The sequence below is a fragment of the Osmerus eperlanus genome, chromosome 22 (assembly GCF_963692335.1).
Source record: "Osmerus eperlanus chromosome 22, fOsmEpe2.1, whole genome shotgun sequence".
NCBI classification, from domain to species: Eukaryota; Metazoa; Chordata; class Actinopteri; order Osmeriformes; family Osmeridae; genus Osmerus; species Osmerus eperlanus.
Window position 1 is genome coordinate 6,794,545 of NC_085039.1, and position 22,973 is coordinate 6,817,517.

The 22,973-nt window shown below is 40.9% G+C and overlaps 3 protein-coding genes across 5 annotated transcripts in view; 2 read left to right on the plus strand and 1 right to left on the minus strand.

The window, feature by feature from the left end:
* Positions 1-2,154: 2,154 nt before the first annotated feature.
* On the plus strand, positions 2,155-8,638 carry ifngr1 (interferon gamma receptor 1). 3 transcript variants are annotated; one of them, XM_062448190.1, is made up of 7 exons: positions 2,155-2,600; positions 4,387-4,409; positions 4,645-4,826; positions 4,918-5,073; positions 5,257-5,415; positions 5,680-5,816; positions 5,913-8,638. In XM_062448190.1, exons 1-7 carry the CDS (start codon positions 2,586-2,588, stop codon positions 6,162-6,164), a joined length of 924 nt encoding a protein of 307 aa, XP_062304174.1. In that variant the 5' UTR covers positions 2,155-2,585; the 3' UTR covers positions 6,165-8,638. The 3 variants fall into 3 exon arrangements, with proteins under 3 accessions (XP_062304174.1, XP_062304172.1, XP_062304173.1); XM_062448188.1 differs by having other exon boundaries at positions 2,156-2,600; positions 4,387-4,501; XM_062448189.1 differs by having other exon boundaries at positions 2,156-2,600; positions 4,387-4,501; positions 4,918-5,063; positions 5,250-5,415.
* Positions 6,891-11,204, minus strand: ltv1 (LTV1 ribosome biogenesis factor). Its single transcript, XM_062448187.1, has 11 exons — positions 11,019-11,204; positions 10,392-10,523; positions 9,941-10,147; positions 9,767-9,854; positions 9,447-9,579; positions 9,121-9,316; positions 8,704-8,831; positions 8,283-8,428; positions 8,062-8,114; positions 7,610-7,810; positions 6,891-7,209 (listed from the first exon to the last, which is right to left on the minus strand). Exons 1-11 carry the CDS (start codon positions 11,019-11,021, stop codon positions 7,096-7,098), a joined length of 1,401 nt encoding a protein of 466 aa, XP_062304171.1. The 5' UTR covers positions 11,022-11,204; the 3' UTR covers positions 6,891-7,095.
* A 9,042-nt stretch (positions 11,205-20,246) lies between these two features.
* LOC134009153 (uncharacterized) overlaps positions 20,247-22,973 on the plus strand; it is a 10,389-nt gene continuing 7,662 nt past the window's right edge. The window contains exons 1-2 of the mRNA XM_062448879.1: positions 20,247-21,889; positions 22,145-22,506. Coding sequence (XP_062304863.1) covers positions 20,304-21,889; positions 22,145-22,506 — 1,948 coding nt within the window. The 5' untranslated portion in view covers positions 20,247-20,303. The remainder of the gene's footprint in view (positions 21,890-22,144; positions 22,507-22,973) is intronic.

Consider the following 22,973-nt stretch of genomic DNA (forward strand, 5'->3'; position numbering starts at 1 on the left):
GAAGGCTGAGGAAGGAGAGGAGGGGACCAATCATGGCTGTTGGACTCAGTGACTCAGGGCCTAGTGAACACCCCCCTGTGATGTTTTCTACAGCTGAGAGATGAAATGACCTTGTTACGAACACGGTGAACAACAAACTTTCTTTTGGCCCGACACTGTGTCAAATATCGGAGAATGATGCATAGATACATTTTGACACGTCATAAGTTAGCGTGGTGATTTTTGTCACTATAATACAGTGCGTGAGATCTTTCACCATATCCAATGTACACTGGAAGTGAAGGAATGGAGGCCAAAATTGTAGAATTTGTCTCTCAAATTCAAAGTAACATAATAACATTACAGTATGATGAACAATTGGACTGTTGCATAAAATTCGGGGAGAAATCAAATGTGTACGGCAAGAGGGCTACCGGAAAATGAAAAAGGTTTTTCATTGGGCAGGATCCCCATTAAGGGTTTGATTCCATATTTCCATAGTTTCCATATATTATATATAGTGTTAAGCTCTTAGAATGCCCAAATTGACCCAGCATTGATGTTCTTTTGGCTCATGTGCATTACTGTATTGTCCACCAACCTAGCACAGCAATTTAGTATAGTAGTGTAATTCTTCGGATGGACAGGGGCTTCTGAAAACCTTACATAAAGTGTCCTTAAAGTGTCCTCACATAGAACAAACAGGTTTTGATAATCATAAGTGCATTTCCAGACAGTGTTGATATAACTGAATGACAGAACAGCATGAATTGGGGTGTCAGGTTGATTTCCACTGCAGGATCTCCAAACACTATTTAGGACACTTGTTCTCATGTTAGTAAATACATGTTAGTAAAACTACTTAGCAACTGTGTTGCTTACATTTTTCACAGATAATGCTTTTATTCTGCTGCACTGGCACCTGACATGGAGCAGTATTTGTCCTCAACTTTCACATCTGCTTTAGCAAAAGACTGCAGCTGCAAGCTGTTAAGAGGCTTAGCTTTCCTGCGCTCTGATGACGATGCTTGGTGTCCATGTGGTATACTATACATTCTTTGTCATTGCACAGTTATGGATATGATTGTGCAATGACTATGGATATGACTATTTACACAATTGGGAAAGTCCAAATTTCATAATTGATGATGAAATATGTATTGTATTACGTAACAAAATATAAAACATTCCCACGGGAACAAAGGAAATGGAAAGGATGGACTTTAATTCATTGGGGTTTGAAAGAATAGAACCCATTTTGCAGAGATTTTAATGAGATGTAATATTAAATATCAAAGATTCATCTGAGTTTAAGGGAATTTAGGACATAATTACAACACAACAACACTTCTATTTGGATTTAGGAACTTTTGGTAGGCTTTAGCCTGCATGTGATGGATTTAGCTTGAGAGCACGTGGTTAAGCATTTGCCCCAAAAATTTGTTGCAGTTTTGTCTACGAAGGGCAAAAATATGTCATTTAACATGATTGTGCACAACATGCAAAAAAAGAGATTTCAGATAGTGATTTATTATGTTGCACTTTATAGACAGTGACTACACACAACATATTTATGAAACACATTTATAAAAGGTTATATATTAAATCAGGTTTTATTTTTCACTCCTCCTCTTCTTCATTCACCTCAGAGTTTTATATTACAAACTGCCTTCTTCATATCCTTGAGAGGTGTGGTGCTAGGGTTTGCAAAAACTAGATTTGAATCTTCCTGTACTTGTTGATATAAGATGTGATTCTTGAAATGCATCTACTGATGTATAATATTGTTGATATAAGATTCCCTACTGTGTGTCTAAACCCATATATTTTTAGAACCTTTTGACAGTAGTTGGGAAGTCCACTATCACCAACGCACACCTCAAACAGCATTTGCGGGCGTCAGGGAGCCGCTATCGATGCGGGAGACTCCCGGACCTTCCGGAAGACTTGGGATGTCTGATGTTCTACACCACCCAATTCCATCTATAGAGTGGCTGCATATGGGCCGTGGGTACCATGATTGATAATCTGCTATAATGCCTTTTCCAGAATCGTAGACTCGGAAGTGTTTTAAGCATAAGAAACAGCAGGCGGAGGAATAGACCACGCAACAATGTTTCACCTTGGCTACCCACGTGTTTTAACCTGTGTAGGTAGCCTCCCTTTTCCTGAATCGTTTGACGTCAACGAAAGCTTGTTGTTATCAATGTGTGTGAATATTCACTATTAGCCTGTTTACTCCCGCTTAAAGTGTGTTTTCGGCAGGCTACATAAACATTTACTACTACTAAATAATAATAGTATATTTTCATTTGGTCTATTAATTTCGATTAAGCCCGCGTATTCAAAGGGTATTTAACATATTTTGCAATAAAATGAGGAAGCTGAGATAGGCTACAACTAGTCTCTGGGCGTCACATTGAAGTAGCTATAGTTACCAGAAACTGAACTAACTTTGAAGACAAATGGTTTTATGGCTCAGCTCCAGTTTAGTCAATCTTTTGTTAAAATAGCATGATTCAGAGTTTGAATTCTCCACAAAACGAGTGCCATGCCGGTGCTGGAAACTTCGGTGTTTATCCTAATTCTAATCATCAGAGTCGAAGATGTCTCGACACTCGGTAAGTCTTATTCCTTTACCATAACCAATTTTGTCAAATTAAAATAAATTTGAACTCAGCTGTCTGTCAACAATCGTTTGAATGTCAAATGAGCTATATGTTCTAATAATGTTAGTTGTATATTAACTACAGCCACGTTTTAATTCATTTTTATAGTCTACCACTGACTTGCTGGTTAATGCTGTTTGTCCCTAACAAAATCCCCTTTTAAACAGAGATCTACGCTTGCTTTAATCTGGATCAGTCCCTCCTTCAACAGGCTGTGTAGGGGCTAAAGAAAAATTTGTATTGTTGACTCTGTAATGTCTGCAGTCTTGACTGTAATCCCTTAGCAAACTGGCCTCTGCCCGAAAAAATCCCAGTCAAACTCCCCTTCCTAACTCTTATTCCATTCCTAAGTATTTTCATTGAATTTAGTGGGTCTCAATGGATAATTTGAAACTAAATGATATTATGGTGTCAGTTCCAACAAGACCAAAGAAAATCGATTCTGTTTTACATGTATTTCAGTTGCCTATCATCAACATCTTTATCTCCAGTATCACAAAGGGTGACTCTGAACTGTGGACTCATTATAGAACGTCAGTAAAGTTGGATATGACTCAATAAATTCCAGGGTTGGGCAAGGATTGACACTCTATTGATCATGTGGAATGTTGATGGGCAACAAATGTATTATTTTGTATGTGTGTATTATAGGCTAAGGTAACCAGTTCAGCACAACAGAGGATACAAGCCTCCATGTTTTGAGCTTTTGCATATAAAAACTACAAAGCATTTTTAAACATATCAAAGTTAGATTTTTCTCACAGAGTGTGCCAGTTGACAGAATAGAGCTATCAGAAAGATGACATGTGGAAGGTCAATGTTCTGTTTTAAATAAGTTGACTCCTTTCTCGATATCATGTGAACAGACGTAAATTAGCACTAGGCACACGTTTTACCAACTGTATTGTGTGGATGGCTGTGATGTCATGCCTACTGTGGGTACGTCTAGAAGCCTGTATTTAGATTGACTTCAGGGAAACAACTTCCTTTCCTTGTTCCTTGGATGTGGGGGTTGGGGAATTTGACTGTAGCTTATCATGTCATGTAAACCCATTGTTTCAAACCTATAGCTTGCAGGCCCCGATAAAAGGGATAACAAATTGGATTAGGAACATTAATACATACTAATATGGGACAGAATTATGAGCCCCCAAAGCTTGCACAGTCTTGTTGGACAATGGCTGAATTATATTGCAAAATGTTCCATGTTATCTCGCCATGATAAATGAGGTATGACGTTGAACTTGTGGGTAGAAAAACAAGCTGGTAGGGGGAGGGGCTATGGTCAGGTGTCTCCACTTTACCATCTGGGAATTGGGGCAGGCACTAGACTGCTAACAGCCTTCCTGAATGGAACAAATTTGCCAGCTCCTGATTAAGTGGCATCAGGAGGTTCAACAGCAAATAATCTGGAACAAATTTGCCAGCTCCTGATTAAGTGGCATCAGGAGTTTCAACAGCAAATAATCAAAACACAGTTACTGCCTTATAATGGGGCTCTGGACAAAACATTACCTAACGTAACCTAAAATGTTAAATTCTTCATTTAACATCGACATTTACAGACCACTAAAATGTTGCAGAGAGCTACTCCTCTAAGCTACACCTGAAGACTTTGTATTTTTTCACCCCAGTGTTTAATCTTGATGGCCCTTTGTTCCAATAATAGGAACACAGAGGATGTGACAGTTGAACTCATGTAAAAAATGTTGCAATGATGTCTTTTTTTTCTGGATAGTTTTGCCACCAGAAAACGTCACGGTGAGCTGCCACAACTTTCAGACAAGGGCTTATTGGAATTACAGCAAGCACCCTCTACCACCTAATTTCATATTACATTTTGTTACTGAGAGGTTAGTTTCTGCATTTGAATGAGCACTACATTTAAGTTATGTTCGTTTATTTGGATATAATTCATCGTTTACGACATAAGATTCAATTGCTTGGGACTCAAAAGTTTTGTGTTCATGCCTACTGCCCATGGTTGTTTTGGCAGTGAGAACAAGACTGTGATTGAAACGACAGAGCTCCATTATGACTTGACCCACCTCATGAGGGCGTCCGCATTCAGCAGTCGCTACTCAGTGGAAGTCAGAGCTGTAGAAGGAGCAGAGACCTCACGACATGTCAGCTCCCCAATAATCACGTTTAACATCTTGAAGATGGCAGATGTCAAATGTGAGTTTGCTTTTTGAAACACCTAGCAAATTATTCTGGTCCATCAATGTGCAAAATTGTAACCTTTTTTGGGGGGGTTTCTCCTTCATAGGTACCCTGGATTTCCCTCCTGTTCAGCTGTCACCAGATGATATGGGGATTGCGGTAAGCTTTCGCAACCCATTCTACTACTACAAAGAACTGGCGGAGTCAAACCTGTTTGACAGAGTCTTCCACTACAAAGTGTTCACTGAGAATGTAAGCAAAAGTGAACATCAATGTCCAGTGCTTCGTGCTCACTTCTACCATCATCTCTTTTGTCTGTCCAGTTGTTAAAAGATGGAATCATGTCAAGATTCGCATTTCTATAAATAAGCCTGTTTCTTTGTCTATGAAAATTCAATGAAGCACTAAATCCATGATCGTGTATGTTCTTGACCTCAGACATCAGACATGTCATCTCCCACCACACACAAGTGTACAATGGAAAGTACCTGTGGGGTGGTACTACCCAGCAGTAGGGGACCATACTGTGTTCAACTAAACGGTTCAATCATGGACGGGAGAATACAATTCAACAAGACAGCCATTATCTGTACCCCAGACCACCGTAAGGAAGCCAATTGCCATTCAGGAAATCTAGATACATTGTTTGTTTTAAGGCCTGTATGTTTGGCTATGGTTTAGCTTGAAGTTTGATGGCCTTTGTAACGTCATAAGGCCTTTCTCTTACGAGCCCTGTTTGGAGCTTATCCATTTCGTGGAGTGGTACAGTTCAACAATAAACCAGGAAGGAATTTTCATATGACCCTTTAGTGTGCTGACCAGGTTCACACGGCTAATACTGGATGTAAAATGTGTATTTTTGTCACAGATGCGCATGAGTCTTACCTCTTTATCCTACTTGGGGTTCTGTTGGCGGTGTTTATCATTGTCAGCTTGGTAATAATAGTGATGGTCTACCAGGTAAAGGCATGGAAAACAAACCCCTCCATTTTGCCAAAGACGTTGGTGAGTTGTTGGGCTTTGCTGTGCACACCTCATATCATAGATGTTCTCTTTTTGACTTTCTTGGAACTTTCCTGAACAGTTTCTTTTAATTGACAGGCTTCACTCATAGCAAACCCTAACGAGAGAAGAATAATGCAGTTTCCAGAGGAAAGAGTGGAGCACATCGCCATTGAGGACGACCAGTCACAGACTGAAGAGGTGGAGATGATCGAGGTGGAACGGCCATGTTGTATGGCAAAAGACCAGAACGCACAGTTTGGAAGGTTGTTGGAAGAGGACGAAGAGGAGGACGAGGAAGACGAGTGTCCGCCCTCGGGCTACGGCCACGCACACTGCCTGGATATGTAGGTGGAGACGCACCCAACAAGGTGAAGGATTATGGTGAAGCTGGAGTCCATAACCTCCATCAGGTCACTAAGAACCATGGGGGGGAACAAAAGATGGTGCCCTCGGTCTGAACTGTGGGTTGTTTTTCTCAGGAACACTTGGTTGCATTTCTCTGGAAACTGTTGTAAGAATATAAAAAGCCATCAAGATTCTGCCACTCCGAGAAGTGAAGGTGTGCTGGCTGAACTTTGTACCTCATCTTAGTCATCTAGATGACTAAGAACAATGGAGTGTTGCCAGTACTGTTCCAACTTATTTGCTAATAAGACTTTTTTTCTGTATGCAATCAGCATTGTGGTTAGATTTGTGATGGAAAAATGGTTTTGTGAGGTTTGTTTGGAAGTCAAAAAGGTTATAAGTGAAGGTCACGGTTTTTACATAAATCTTTTAAAGAAAATAAAGCTTGGACTTTTAGGAGCCTTTATGGAGAGATAGTGAATCATACAGAATCTAACACTGGCAGTTTTTAATAAAAATTACCTTTTTAACATTTGTCATTCCAATTCCCCCCCCCCCCCCCCCCATCCTATTTTTTACAAATTAAAACTGGATTGCAAACTGCAGGGCGTGGAATACCATCATTTATGAATCCTCTGGAGTACCCCCCCCCCCAAACTACTTGCATTGTAAAAACAATGCATTGTATTTTCCTGTGTTTTTTATTCACATTTGTACATCTACTCAGTGTCGTGAACTGCAGACAGAATATTATCATTACCCTCAGGTGTGAGTGGGGGGGAAAACAACTCTGAAATATGGCGCGCACCCCAGAATCCACTAGTGTTGGTAGAGGGATGTTCCTTTCTGCAGAAGTGTTAAAGGCGGCAAGGCAGTCCATTGATTCTCCTTTTATGAGGGCAAAGTACTTTGACTCCATAGTCCCTGGATAAGGTTAGGACAGCTTTAGACCCTGAACGTTGGCTCGCAGGCCCAGCATCTGCTTCTCTTGTAGGGCTTTCTCCTGTTTGAACGCCATTTGGTTGGCCTTCTTCTCCGTCCTCCTCTCCTGTTGAGCGACAGAAGAAAGTGGCATGAAATATATTTGAAACATCAAATGTCACCATTAAACTAACTAATTTAATGGTTAATGATTAACTTTTATCATCGCATTTTACTGTTCCTTTTATTGAAACCTTTGCTTTTCACAAGACATTTAGTGTCCTCCCACAACTACAGTGGCGTCCACATCTCAGTATGCTTGTACGCCTACCAGCTCTTCTCTCAGCGTCATACCTCCCTCTAGTGGTTGACGTGGTGATGGCGCCTGTGTTATTATATGCGCTACAGGCAATAAACACCCACTCAAAGGCGGATCCCACGATAGGTCTACATTTTCAGGTCTCATTTCAGTTTAATCAAGCACCCAATTAAGAGGTACTTAATGTCAATAGAACCCCCAAACCCACCTTGCGCTCCTCTTTGATGGCCTGTTTCCTGGCTCTCCGCTCCTCCTGGCTCTCGTCTTTGGGGCGGGGCTGGGTGGCGGTGCGGGGCAGGTCCGAGTCGTTAATGCGCTCCATCCGCTCCGCCTGTTTGGCCGTCGGGCCCCGCCCGGGGAGGACATCCAGTGGAATGCCCGTTCTGTTGGACACTCGGATGGGCTTGGTCTGGCGACAGCACACATTACAACATGTCAAGATTCTTGAAGTGGATATATTTGCTAGTAATGTTCACGCACCAGCACTGTACATAAAGTAACCTAACTATTCAAGCCAAGTGGATAACAGAAAGGCGAATGAATCTGTCGCTATTGTAATCCTACGAAGCACTGCATTACTACAGTGACCTTCTGCAGAATAGAAATATAACTTTGTAACTGACGTAACAGTTCTCAAAATCTGCACTGGACTGGTCTTACCTTTGGTGGATCAGCAATGATTTTGGGGCGGTTATACAGGTTTGAATATGTGCCTGAGAGGGGGGGGAGCGGGGGGGCAGGAAAGTGAAAACGTGTGTATAACAGCATAAAATGTATACTAGTGTGAAAAACATATAAACCTAGTTTGAAGACATTTTGACCAGTTATACATCCTGAGTGATATTCTTAAAAGTACATTTAGATAGTATATTATCACTCACTGATAATGGTCTCACAGTCCCACTTTTCTGCTGGTGCCTCGATGATGAGCGTCTCCATCTCCTGCTCATCTTCATCCTCCTCGTCCTCCTCGTCCTCTTTCACTGCAGGCAGCTCCTTAGGACCGAGGTCGTCGGGTCTCTGGAAGCTGAAAAACATGTTCATGGTTGTGATTGTAAAATCGTAATGTCAAATATACAACATTTCTAATCTTGCTGTTTTATGTTTTACAATGTCCAGCGATGTGTGTATGTATATTCATTGTGTGTAACGTGTTATGGCTGAAACAGAAAAATGTCCACCTGTGTGGACGATTCCCTTTTCTCATATTCTATACCCTTAAAAAATATTTTTCTAATAGCTTGTTTCAAGTTGTTATTTTCATGGGCATACACACACACACACACACACACACACACTTACTCTTTTTTCTTTTGTACAAAGTAATCTTTGATAATATCCTCGAGGCGGGCGCTGTCCGGTTCAATGAAGCCCTCCAGCTCGGCGTTGTCAAGAGCTCCAATCTCGTCGTCGTCAAACTGCTCATAAAACTATAGAGGAGAAACAACAGGGAAATAATTCCAATGGCTGGGACATGTTTTTACAAACAGTCAATCTTATAAACATTATAAATCGTATATCTAGGGTGTTCTTTAGGCCCTTCTAAAATACAAACAGATGCTTTTAAAAGCATCTTCAACCAGTTACGCAACATGTAATATGGGTTCCAAAACATAGCCCTAATCCAGTCACGGTTCCTGCTACTTCCTGCTTCTACTTCTCCTCTGCTTCCTGCTCACCCAGCCCCCGTGTGCGCTGCCCGAGCGCCGTGTCCCTCACCTTCTCGAAGCGGTCGTCCAGCAGCGTGAGCTGCTCGTTCCTCCTCATGACGGAGGAGGTGAGCGAGTACTCCGTGAAGCGACTCTTGGTCTCCTCGTCCATGAACATGAACTCCCGCGCGCCGTGCGCCTCCTCCCCGGACAAGCCGCCATCAGAGTCCGAGTCAGTGTCCTCCCACTCGTCGTCGTCATCGCCGCTAACAGGAAGGAGGACATGGAAAATGGTTTAGAAATAAAGCAAAGGATTTGTGGAACAGAAGGACATCATTTGTTCCAGGAGATTTCCGGAATTTGATGATGATTGACAGGTTGTGGTAACAGACTTACGCCATGGCGACAGGTGCAGTGAAGTCGTTGGCCTTGATGATGAAGTCGTCATCCAGTTGGTTGTCTGGGTCGTCGTAGTCAAAGTCCTCGTCGAGGGCAGCGACAATATCGGGATCCATGTCCAGCCTGGGTCCTACAAAACCAGATACACTTATATACCTGATGAATACCATGCTTTGTTATTCTTACCCATAAACTACATTGTGATGAAAAACATACACAAATGCATCTTGAGATTTTAAAATACATTTAAAAACAATGATGGTAACTTTGGAGTTTGAGTCCAGAGGTCATGTCATTCTGACAACATGGCTGCCTACCTGAGATGGGGGCTGCTTTGTTCAGCATTCCAACCTCCTCTTCGAATTCAGACGCAAACACTGACGAGGGTAGGTTGAGGGTAGCAGCCTGTTGATAAAGGAGCAACACAGCAATGTAATTAATATCCACCACCAAGTATCTACCCCATCCCAAACACATCCAGTGAAACTTACACCAGCGACTTCCACCCCCTCCTCCATTTCCTCCTCCTCCTCGTCTTCATCTTGGTGGTCGATGGGTCGTCTGTCTCTGTGCGGTCGGCCCGACGACACCAGCTCCGCGGGCCGGGAGGTCTCCTTCAGGTGCTGCAGGTAGTTGTAGTCGTCGTCGAAGAACACACCAAAGTTCCTCTGCTCCTCATGCTGCTTCTCCACCTCCACCTGCACGTGGTACAAGGTGTTGAGTGACAAGTGGCTCACATCAGCACACACAAATCAAAGGAAATAATACACAGTATGTAATGGGGTTTGTGGAGGCATGTTCTAATTGTGTTACTATCCCAGATAAGGAATGGGGATGATCACTATATGCCATAATATAGCTGATATACAGTACAAGTGACTAGATGGGACTAGTTTGTCAATTACCTTTGACTATACATAACCCTTTAGTGTATGTTTTTACCTTGTGAGCAGGTAAGAGGACATGCTGGGGGGCCTTTTCGTCTGCAGCAAGCGGGTCCCTCTGGCTCCTGTGGACCAGGTGAAACGTTACAGCGTTCTTCTTTTGAATAAACGACTTCTTCTTTCTGTGAGGCTAGAGAACCATGAACAACATACACAACGTTACATACGACTCCATATTATTGTCACTTCTCAGCTTATTAGCTTGGTTGTTTGACTGGAAATCCATTGTGTAATCGGCCATAGCATGCGATGAGAAGTCCAAACGACTGAGAAATACACTGATCATTTCAATTAATCTATCTTCACGGATTCCAATTCCAGTGCCCAGCCTTGAGCACAGTTACTGAATACGCTAAATTGACCGGTGGTACCGATACTGTGAGTGATGTATATTGCTGGTAACTCGTTAGCTTATGTCCACGTTGAGGCAAAGGGGACAACACAGCCCACATACACACGGATAACACTATAAGTAACGTTACCTAGACTGATAAAGAGCAAAAACATGAAATACTGAACATGAAACGAATGATCCTATTTATGTTGACTAGTCTAACACTATTATCGTAGCTAGTCTAACTAAATAGCTAGCTAGCGAGTTTCCATCTACCAAAAGTGATCTTACCATGATCAGATGTGCTCTGGGAACTAAGGCAGTATTCCAAAGGATTCGTATATAAGTGTATAACACACTGTGACACAGAGAAAATGATTTTAAAGCTAAATGTGTTTGCTAAAGCTGTTGTTTATCCACGCTGGCACAACACATGCTGCTTCTACCATTGTTGGAAGGAACCAATTATGTCAAAGGAGAACGTCCCATCCTGAACGCTGATTTGATTTTAAGTTAACTCTATAACTATATGTTGCATAGTGTACCAAATATATCATCCCAATACAAATTTGGCACAAAACATTTAACTTTAACATAAACTCATAACATATAAAGCTAATAAGGGGACAATATTTCCCGTCAATTTCCACCCATGTCACAATTTGGTATAGCCCAAGGACAAAGTAATCATTGATGAGCAACGGATTAGTCATTATGGCTTTGGTTAAATCAGAGAATGTCTAATATGGGAGACGTAGACGGGCTCTGCTAAAAGTGAGACCAAGCGGCTGTTCAACACAGTTTACACTGGAATTATTGGTCCAGTGCTGGGGGGTGTTCCATCAACGTCGCTAACGCAAGTCGCGCTAACACGAATAAGTCTCACTTGGGTAAACGTCAATTTAGACTTAAGCCTCAAGCCGTTCCACTAACAGGCAACGCAAATTCAAGCTAGACTTCAATAAACTTAGACTGTGCAGCCCAGATCAGGCGATCGTCGAAAAGAGGAGTTATGTCGCAAAAAGCAAAGCGTAAACCAGCAGAGTGGTGTTGTTTCAGCAGCGTAAATTGATTTTTAGATTTTTTTGGAGTGGTGTTGTTTCAGCAGCGTAAATTGATTTTTAGATTTTTTTGGAGTTGTCCCCAAAAAGGGCATGTTGCCGCAATTAACATGGCAAGGGAGACAACTTGTCAAACCATTACGACTGCGTAAATTGTAGACCTACCAAATCTACTTAACATATATATATATGCATTTAGGCCTACTGATAATTAGCGTAATTTGATGAGCTGTCTGAAACCGTTCTGACAGTAGGCTAGCCTATGGCCGATATTCTCAACAGGAGATTGAGAATAATAGCCCAAAAAATAACGTGGCAGCAATTGAAAATTGTAGGATAAAATTCAAAACACTGAAGAAGGCCATGGTTAATTGGACTTGATGTGGGCTAATAATGTTTTTGTCTTCACATCTTGAACAAAATTAATAAATTACTTCAAAATAACTTTGCCACACGCATTTATTAACTGATAGGCTAAATGCTGAGCTTTAAGATAAAAGGGAAAGATAACCATGACTAAAATGGGGATTCACTGAAATAACTAGTATTGCACAGATCCAGCACTGACTTCAGATCAGAAGGTGACCAAAACTGTAGCACACTTTGCTTGGCAGAACAGTTATTTAAAATTGCTCAGCATGACTAAGAATATATCATTATTATATTACGCGTGCATATTTAATCCAAATCCAATTATTACTATTCTGGCTGACAGTGTATGGACAGCTGCCCCATATTTCCATATTTCCAATTAACATAGTCTGCCTCCACAGATCCAGAGGGGGCTTGGACAGTGACAGACTGTGGCTGTGCCAAGGGTTGTCACAGCCTCACTTTGGGAAAGCATGCCCTAGTGGGAACATTAGGGGAGACTGTTGGACACAGCATCTAATCGTCTTCTTTGGAAAGGGCAACATTTTGGACACTGTCATGTAGGGGCAGCATAAAGGGCACTTCATAACAGCACCCTTTTCCATTGGAAGTAAGGGCATGGGAACAGTCCAATTTAGACCATTGTAAGGGCACCTTATAGGGTACTGCATCACATTTTCTCTAACTCATGAAGACATGTTTTTCCATTTATAGAGGGCACACTGTCATTTATTGCATGGGGCTGTTACGTCCCTATCTGTCTGTTTCAGTGTGCCTTGAGCGTGTTGGTGTTCTCTGTGTTGTGTGCCTGTGTGTGTTCTGTTCTGTGTGTTCCGCAGGTGGTGCTGGTTCGCCCCTGGTTTTCCGCTCATCCATCCCTCCCTCCCTTCCGTGATGCCGTTCACCTGGGTCCAATCAGCAATCATCCCATCATGCCCTCCTGTATAAATTGTGTTTGTTTTCTGTGTTTAGGAGCTCTCTCGGTACAGAGTAGGCATCCACTCTGCGTTGTGGTCCGTGTGTTTGTGTTTTGGTGAGCGTTACTGTTTCTGTGTTTCGCCAGGTTTGTTTTCCCTGGGGGAAGGGGACGCCCTTGGGGAGTGTGTAGGCTAGAGCTGCCCGCGGGCATACATCACCCGTAGGGAAAAGGTCTGTCTATACACACTAGGCTAGTTCTGGGCGGACCCCCCTTGTACTTTGGTTAGGGCACCTGATTAGTGTGCCAGGTTAGTTTAGTTTTGTGTGTGGTAGATTAGGACAGGTTAGGGGTGGGTACTTTGTTTGTTTCTTTGCTTTGGTACCGTCCAGCCCCTTTCCCCAAACATATCACCGCGTTGTAATGTTTGCTTACTGAGGCGAATAAAGCCCTGCTTGACCGTGGTTGCTGTTTGGCATTGTTATTGGTTGGTGTTTTGCTCACACACATCTGAGGGTCCTTGGGCTGTGGGGTGTCGGGTCCCCCTCTTACGGGAGGTAGACTATAACAGGGGCATCCTGTGCACTCAAGCATATTTCACAATGTGAATGGCAGACAGTAGGGCACTTGGTCTAATTTTTACCACTCTAGAGGGCATTTTAGAAACACTTTTTCAACCATGGGGGCACCAGGCAGTCACCCCCTGAGTCTTCCAGTGGGCCTGGATACACCCATGGGGACAGTATATTGCACCTATAATATTGGGGAAGCCAGAAGGAGAGATAGAGGCTTGTCAACTTATAGGCTACTTTAAACAATGAAAATACAATTGAATAAAAAGTCTCCTTGATTCTTTGTGTTTCAAGATTACCTAAAAAACTGATGATAATATTCAGGTACTGCTTTGGAGCAAGGTATACCCTTCATATTTCCTGGCATAGTTGACCGTTCAAGAATGTCCCACATGCAAAGACATACAGAGATGCAGACAGAATGAACAGTGTCAAGGCTTGGCTACAGTGAGTTTGCTTCCTTGTGTGTGATTCCAGCAGGCTACATAGTCTAGGCCTACCTACATAGACTGCAGTCTACTACCCTCTTTTCTACTAGTCTACTACTCTCCTTTCTATTACTTTCTACAAAGGATGGTCTTCTTCTTTTCTACTAGTCTACTACTCTCCTTTCTATTACTTTCTACAAAGGATGGTAGGCTGCTCTTGTGTTCATTGCCATCCTTAAGAGTTGCTAAAGTGTTATTTCATATTTTTCATATTTATCATATTTATGTTTTTTTATTTTTTAGAATGACTATTAAATCTATCTAGATAAACTATGCTGGGCCTGCTGAACCTATAGTTCTTCCACGGATACTGGTCAGGGAAGCATTACTTCTGTCTCTGAAGACAGAAGTTATCTAATTTTCTTTGATGTGCTTAAACTTGGAAATCAGGAATTAAAATAGTGTGTGGAAATCTTCTTTCTTAATTTTGCATAGATTTTTGTGTTGTGACCCGGAAGTTGCTCCCACGAGCTTGACAGTCACTCTGGTCCACATATTCAGGATGTCAGCTATTTAACCCTCGTGCTGCCTTCGGGTCACATGACCCAAAGGTTCATAACGAACCATCGTTGTGTTTACCCAATTTTACCCAATACAAAAACAAATAAAAATAATTTTCTTTTAACCTTCGCAATGTGGGGGGTCTGAGACAGCCCAACGGTTAAAAGAAAATGCTTCACTTTGTTTTTGTATGCGGTAAAGTTGTCGCAATACGACGGTGGGTCACAATGACTGATGGGTCAGAACGACCCGAAGATAACACAAGGGTTAAAGGTATCGGGGTCAAGTGACCCCGATACCAGTCATTGTGACCCACCGTCGTATTGCGACAACTTTACCGCATACAAAAACAAAGTGAAGCATTTTCTTTTAACCGTTGGGCTGTCTCAGACCCCCCACATTGCGAAGGTTAAAATAAAATTATTTTTATTTGGTTTTGTATTGGGTAAAATTGGGTAAACACAACGATGGTTCGTTATGAACCTTTGGGTCATGTGACCCGAAGGCAGCACGAGGGTTAAATAACCTGACCAAGTGATCGGGCAACACTAGCCTGGCTAACGGAGGTCGCTTTCTCAGGCAAATGATGAATGAAACAGGCTTGGTTAACCCTTGTGTTATCTTCGGGTCATTCTGACCCATCAATCATTGTGACCCACCGTCGTATTGCGACAACTTTACCGCATACAAAAACAAAGTGAAGCATTTTATTTTAACCGTCGGGCTGTCTCAGACCCCCCACATTGCGAAGGTTAAAAGAAAATGATATTTATTTGTTTTTGTATTGGGTAAAATTGGGTAAACACAACGATGGTTCGTTGTGAACCTTTGGGTCATGTGACCCGAAGGCAGCACAAAGGTTAACCCTTGTGTTATCTTCGGGTCATTCTGACCCATCAGTCATTGTGACCCACCGTCGTATTGCGACAAATTTACCGCATACAAAAACAAAGTGAAGCATTTTCTTTTAACCGTTGGGCTGTCTCAGACCCCCCACATTGCGAAGGTTAAAATAAAATTATTTTTATTTGGTTTTGTATTGGGTAAAATTGGGTAAACACAACGATGGTTCGTTATGAACCTTTGGGTCATGTGACCCGAAGGCAGCACGAGGGTTAAATAACCTGACCAAGTGATCGGGCAACACTAGCCTGGCTAACGGAGGTCGCTTTCTCAGGCAAATGATGAATGAAACAGGCTTGGTTAACCCTTGTGTTATCTTCGGGTCATTCTGACCCATCAATCATTGTGACCCACCGTCGTATTGCGACAACTTTACCGCATACAAAAACAAAGTGAAGCATTTTATTTTAACCGTCGGGCTGTCTCAGACCCCCCACATTGCGAAGGTTAAAAGAAAATGATATTTATTTGTTTTTGTATTGGGTAAAATTGGGTAAACACAACGATGGTTCGTTGTGAACCTTTGGGTCATGTGACCCGAAGGCAGCACAAAGGTTAACCCTTGTGTTATCTTCGGGTCATTCTGACCCATCAGTCATTGTGACCCACCGTCGTATTGCGACAAATTTACCTCATACAAAAACAAAGTGAAGCATTTTCTTTTAACTGTCGGGCTGTCTCAGACCCCCCACATTGCGATGGTTAAAAGAAAATTATTTTTATTTGTTTTTGTATTGGGTAAAATTGGGTAAACACAACGATGGTTCGTTATGAACCTTTGGGTCATGTGACCCGAAGGCAGCACAAGGGTTAAAGAAATCCGAGATGCTGCCCTTACACAAAAGAAGTATATAAAAGTATACTATAAGTATACTAAAATATGGATAGTACACTTTTAGTTCACTTTTGATATACTTTTAAGAAGTATGCTTAGAAAATAGTTCACTTTTGATATACTTTTAAGAAGTATACTTAGAAAATAGTTCACTTTTGATGTACTTATAAGTATGCTTTGAAAATAGTTCACTTTTGATATACTTTTAAGGAGTATACTTAGAAAATAGTTCACTTTTGATATACTTTTAACCCTCATGCTGCCTTCGGGTCACATGACCCAAAGGTTCACAACGAACCATCGTTGTGTTTACCCAATTTCACCCAATACAAAAACAAATAAAAATAATTTTCTTTTAACCATTGCAATGTGGGGGGTCTGAGACAGCCCGACAGTTAAAAGAAAATGCTTCACTTTGTTTTTGTATGAGGTAAATTTGTCGCAATACGACAGTGGGTCACAATGACTGATGGGTCAGAATGACCCGAAGATAACACAAGGGTTAAGTATGCTTTGAAAATAGTTCACTTTTGATATACTTTTAAGAAGTATGCTTAGAAACAGAAAATGGTGTACATTTCTTCTGGAGTAGGATGTACGTTTTCTATTATTATACAGCAAAAACAGTCAAAATAATTTTAAAGTACATTACAGGTTACATTTTTTAGATCCATCTCATTCTAATTATCCATGTCTATGAAAATCTATTATGCATTGCACATTGAATCTTTTTTGGTACTGAAGCTGTAACCTTAATTACTGCCAAAACATTCTGAAGCCCTATAATCTTATACTAATAATTATCAATTGGAGTATTAATGGAAAAAAAGAAAAAGCTACTTGAGAAAGAAGCAGACAGAAGGGTTGCATTATGCATTTGAAGGTTATACTGTCAAACTGACTGAAGAACGAAATAACGACGTGAAAAAATGAAGATAGCGTGGCTCATTGGCTGGTCAATTCCCATGATGCAAGGCCGTAAATAGTGTTAAAATTTGCTGATAAGTTTGCCGTTTGTTCGAAATACAAACGGCAAAATACTTCATGAATTTCGTTTTTTAAATGTGTCTGCTTAGAATGTAGTGTTTTGTTGCGTGGTCATTGTTGTGGTGATTTACCATTGCAACCATGAGTTAAATTACTGTTACGTTTGATAAGAAGAGCTGGATTCTTACTACATCAACATTTCCGCTGTGAATATGTTGTCTCAGCTAAGAAACTGCAGAGTATTTACATTAATTGGAAGTGCACTTAAAAGTATTGCAACGTATATACTTCCTAAAGTACTTAAAAGTATACCGTAGTATACTCTAAAGCAGGGATTCCGAAAGTGTGGGACTCTCTGCTTTATAGTATATCAAGGTATACTTTAGGTGTACTTTAGGAAGTATACTTAATGAACTGAAAGTGCACTACACAGGCTACTTTAGAGTATTCAAAAGTAAACCTTGAAATACACTATAAGTGTACTTTAAAGTGACCTAAAAAGTGGGCCAATTCAGTTTGCTTAGTACAAAAATAGTATATAAGTACAAAAATAGTATATAAATAAGTACACTGCTAGTATACTTTAAGTAACATGATAATAGTATACTTTTTATACTAAGTATACTTACAAAATACATTTGAAGTATACTTCTTTTTTGTAAGGGTGGCTATCTTCAGCAGGCTAGTATCTACAAAAGGCAGTCCTCCCTGACGTTTATAGTGTAGAATGGAGTGAAATACAACATTGTGCACACTGCCAGTGAGCGACCCGAGTCTGACTGAGGCTAACGACGTCAAAACAGTGTAGGCTAACTGGGACGCAGTCTCACTTAGATTGCCAGTTTTACACAAATCACAAAAATAATCGGACCAGCTGGCTAAAAGCAGAATTTCCATATCTCTTGAAAGCTGCCCTGCTCGACTTTTTAGGTGTAGAATTGACTGTAAAACTGTAAAATTATGAACTTTGTGACATGACGTAAAGACATGGCTGCCGCCTAAGACTATGCGGTCTACCGGGCGACATTCTCATTCAAATTTCAAGACTTTCGTAACCCAAATCAAAATTCTGATGTGACAGTTTAATGGGGAATCGCTTTCTCTCTTAAAGGCTGTCCTCCTCGACCTTTTTGGTCTTTTTAAATCGAACTATTTGTATAATCTGTGTACTTCTCTAGCCATTATAAAGGCTATCCTTTCCGGTTTTCTGCAGCCACATTGCACGCGCATCCCGAATGGCACTCTGATACCGACCAACCAATGGGGTTAAGGTGACACCGTGACATACATTGATTGAAAGCTTACCTCATTAGCTTAAGGACAAGGAAATACAGAAATAAATGAGCACAGAAATAAATAAATACAGAAATACAGAAATAAATGAGTAAAGAAATAAATGAGTACAAAATAAATAAATACAGAAATAAATGGCCATGTAAATAAATACATAATTAATATTTTTTCATACATTTATTTATATATATTTGTATTTTTTAATGTATAAATACATTTATACATTACATTTATTTATTCATTTATTTTTAATTATGTCAGGTTTGGTCCTCCATACAGTGCAAGTGTTTTGGCGAAATTAAATTAAATTGGCCAATTTATTTTTTAGATTTAAACCAATTATTCAATGCTTTCTTACTTTTGAATTAGTTATTTAGGTGACTAAAATATAGTCTACTCATGCGGTTCTAAATTACAGTCATTACAGGCTGATTCACCCTGTTTCAAACTTGAATATAGCTTACCACTGTCACAAAATCAGTCCACACAGCAAATGTCTCAAACTTTCCCTATTTACCATATTTATTCAGCATATGAAGGCTCGGCCTCCAAGCGGCGCACCTAGGTCTAGGGAGGGGAGACGTGTATGCCGAATTATGCTTAGAAGCAGCGGAAGGTAGAAGTTTGTCGAAAGTAAAAGTAAAAGTGTCAAGATGCTTGCTCACAAACTGGCAATAAGTCGAGACACATCATAACATTGGCTACTAACTTATTTCCAGCGAAGCACAACAAAGGTAGTCAAATAATTAATTTGTTTATATAATTTAATAACGTTTAGCCGGTAAAATAGTGTATGGAGCACGTGCTCCGCTTTGCACAGTCCAAGTTGCGGACCGCACAGGAAGCCTCATGTTTTGGCTACGTTAGTGTGTTTATTTTGGATAGGCTACTCTTAATTTGACCTCGTATTTACAGAGATGCTGTGTGACTGGAGGAGAGTAACATGGCTTGTACTAACCAATCAGCTGAACAATACATACGTAATGCCAGAAGTCGCCTGGTTGGGAAACTCAAAAATGTGTCTGTTATTGTGGAAAACCTGTATCAGTGCGAGGTTCTCAATGAGGAAGAGGTCAGTAAGATCAATGCAGAATGTGACGACTTTGACAAAACCCGAAAAATACTGCACTGGGTCACCAATAAAGGTGAGGCAGCATGCTATGAGCTCCTGAAGATTATTTACCGTACGAGGAATAGGACCTTGGACCGACCAGTAGAGCAGACCGGTCCATCTCAGGACAGTGTGGAGTTTGACCTACATTACTGGATCAGCTGCTTCTCATTTAGAGAAGACACATACCTTCAAACAAACTATTCACTAGGCAAGTTGTTGAATTGTAATAGTGTTATCATGTGAACCAAATGTTTAAAATGGTGATATGTCTGACATATTCAACACATGTAAATATATAGATAGAATAATAGAATAAATACAACTATGCAAAATGTTTACACAATAGTTAGAGTTATGGTTGATATATACAACACAGTATAATCAGTGTAACATTTCATTGGTTAATGACATTTATTATATATATTGTGTTATTTTTTCATAAATATAGGCCCAAAATCCTGTCACAGATATCAGGCACAACTGAAATCAAAAGCTCTGAATATCCAAGAAGAAGCATTAAAACAGGTGTGTCGCATGCTACCAAATCGAAATAAATCAGCTCTGTCTTACTACACTCCTCTTGTATTAGACACACATGAGACTTCCGCTCACTCAAAAATCAAGATGAAAGGCAAAAAAAGCAATAAAACTCGGCACAAAAAGATGAAGACCTACATTCCTGTGGACAATCAGGAAACATCACCAGAGGATCTGCTAAAGATACGACAGAACAAAATTCTTCTGGTTGGAAAACCTGGAATTGGAAAGACAACTGTCACCCATCAAATGTTAAACCTCTGGACTGAGACAGATTCAAAAGAACTGGATTACATGTTTTACTTTGACATGAGAGAGATGTCTCGCATCACAAATCCCATGACTTTGGAAGGTCTTCTCTTTGACCTGTATTGCGAGCCAGAAGAAAATAAGACAGAGGTGTTAAAAGATATTATGAAGAACTCTGAAAACGTCACCATCATATTTGATGGACTCACAGATCTCTCTTCTCCCTCAGTGGTAAAGAGACTTGTGAAGAAGGACCTCCTGTGTGACGCTAAGATAGTGATCACATGTCGACCAGAAGTTGCATCAGAAGATGTCCTGTCAGAGTCGTCTACTCTGAGAGTGGAAGTGGAAGGCTTCAGTGATGAGTCCATCCGAATGTACTTGGAAATGATGCTGAGTGCCGAGCCAGAGTCCCTGAGCAGTGTTTTCAGCAATCTGGAGTTGTTCAGTCTCTGCCATGTCCCAATGTATGCGTTTATGGTTGTTACGTGTATTTCTTTCTGCACACAAGTTTTTAAACCTCTGTGCACAGTAACAGAGATGTACATCAACATCCTACGCCACTGCATCCAAAAACATTGTGACACATTCTTAAGGCACCTGGATACATGTGTCACTGTGAATAAAGACAACATAATGTCTTTGGCAGAAACCGCTTTTACAGCAACACAACAGAAGATGGTGACTTTTACAGAACTGAGTTGTGAAGAAAGCAATGTCCAGTTTGCTTTTTTGAGAGCTATCATGGTTAGGGATGCACCCACAGCTATGGAAAACTTTTCGACATTTCTTCACTACACGGTACAGGAATTTTTTGCTGCTCTTTGGCTGTTACAGAATCCGGACAACATCACTGTGGTCCTTCAGGAGTGCCTGACTGAGGAGAGGAAACACATGAAACACATAGTTCCTTTCTTGTGTGGACTTCTGAATGCAAACCACACTAAAATGTTAAAGTGTCTGGTACCAGCTGAAAAAATCATGACGACGGCAGATTGGTTCATCAAGAAACTGGTGGACACATTTGTTCCTCTCCAATCAAACCAAGAACAGGCAAATCATGAAGAGTCATGGCCTGAAAGGGATCTCCAGTTTCTATGCCAGTGTCTGTATGAATCTCAATCCACTGAGGCCTGTCTGCTTCTATTGGACAAGCTGGACTATCAGCTCGACCTGAGTGAAGAGCATCTGGATCCTCATTATTGTTGTACGGTGGCCTATGTGATCAATCAGTGCAGAGAAAGAAAAGTAAGGCTGGATTTGAAAGAGTGCACTGTGTCAGACCAGGGCCATAAGCTGTTACTTGGCTGTCTGCGGAATATTGAATCTCTTGGGTGAGTCTTTATATTAAATGGTTGGCCGCAGTGTAAAATAAAAAGCATTATTAAACAATAAGAAAAAAGTGTTCACCAAACTATAACTTTCCCTCCTACCCAAAATGCTTCTTTGCTGTGCATAATTTATTGCAGTATAATAGCATAGCATAGTATAATATTGGTTACCTGAATCCTGAGTGATAGAGTAAAAGTTGGATACCATCAACATTCATCCATCCATACAACTTCTAACCTTTTAAAATGTCATTACAGGGCTGACCCCTCAATGCTGTGTCACCTCTGGACAACTTTATTGGGCTGTGAGGCCGAAAGGGACTTCATTGGCTTTCTGGGTCACTGTAAAAATGAATTGCATCTTCCAGCCGTTGGTAAACAAAGAGTATTTGAGAGAGCTGGAGCTGTTATGAAGCAGAGTCCAGAGAGGGTAAACCTCTGTCTGCACTGGGACCACAGCACTCCTCTCAGTGAAGATCTCATCCGCACCATTTTACAGTGTTTGACTCATATCAACTCTCTCAGGTATGATCATATTTCCACAGCCACTGTGTTATGTCCCCTGTCCTTTTTAGTCATTTGCGTTGCTTGTTTTCTTTGTTCTTTGTTGTTTGTTCAAGGTTGTCGGTTTTCCTACTCAATTGGTCTGCCAGCTGCCCACCTTTGCTAGAAATGTCTGTGATGTTGTGCGTAAAGAGTGTGTTGTTTGGCAAAGTGTTTTGTCGACACTTTTTTGTTTAGAGATAATTCTTAGTTACTTAAAATATTCCATGTGCGTTTTTGTACTGTGCTCTGCCCTGCATATTCCCTTCCCTCTGGCGGAGGGATAGATAAGAATCCCATGGGTGTACATTTCACATGTAGGTAACCCTTTTCCTAAAGTTAGGATGGTTGATACTTATATATTGTTTTGTAGATAGGTCAACAACAGGTTTGGTTTGGGTCAGGCAGGCTACGCAGAAGGGAAGAAAAGGGCCCTTTTTTAGGAATAATTCTATTTGACACTATTTGCATGGTGGGCCGAGTGTCGAGGAGAAGTGCAACAGTCAATTCACGCCCAAACTGGTGTGTGTGTGAGACAGTGAAT

Coding starts and splice junctions, on each gene's coding strand:
- ifngr1 (XM_062448188.1), top strand. CDS start 2,531: ATGCCGGTGCTGGAAACTTCGGTGTTTATCCTAATTCTAATCATCAGA. Junction 5,074..5,256: donor CACTGAGAATGTAAGCAAAA/GTGAACATCAAT, acceptor CTCAGACATCAG/ACATGTCATCTCCCACCACA. Junction 5,416..5,679: donor TATCTGTACCCCAGACCACC/GTAAGGAAGCCA, acceptor TTTTTGTCACAG/ATGCGCATGAGTCTTACCTC.
- ltv1 (XM_062448187.1), bottom strand. Junction 8,832..9,120: donor TGGACGACCGCTTCGAGAAG/GTGAGGGACACG, acceptor TCTCCTCTATAG/TTTTATGAGCAGTTTGACGA. Junction 8,115..8,282: donor GGACTGTGAGACCATTATCA/GTGAGTGATAAT, acceptor CCCCCCTCTCAG/GCACATATTCAAACCTGTAT.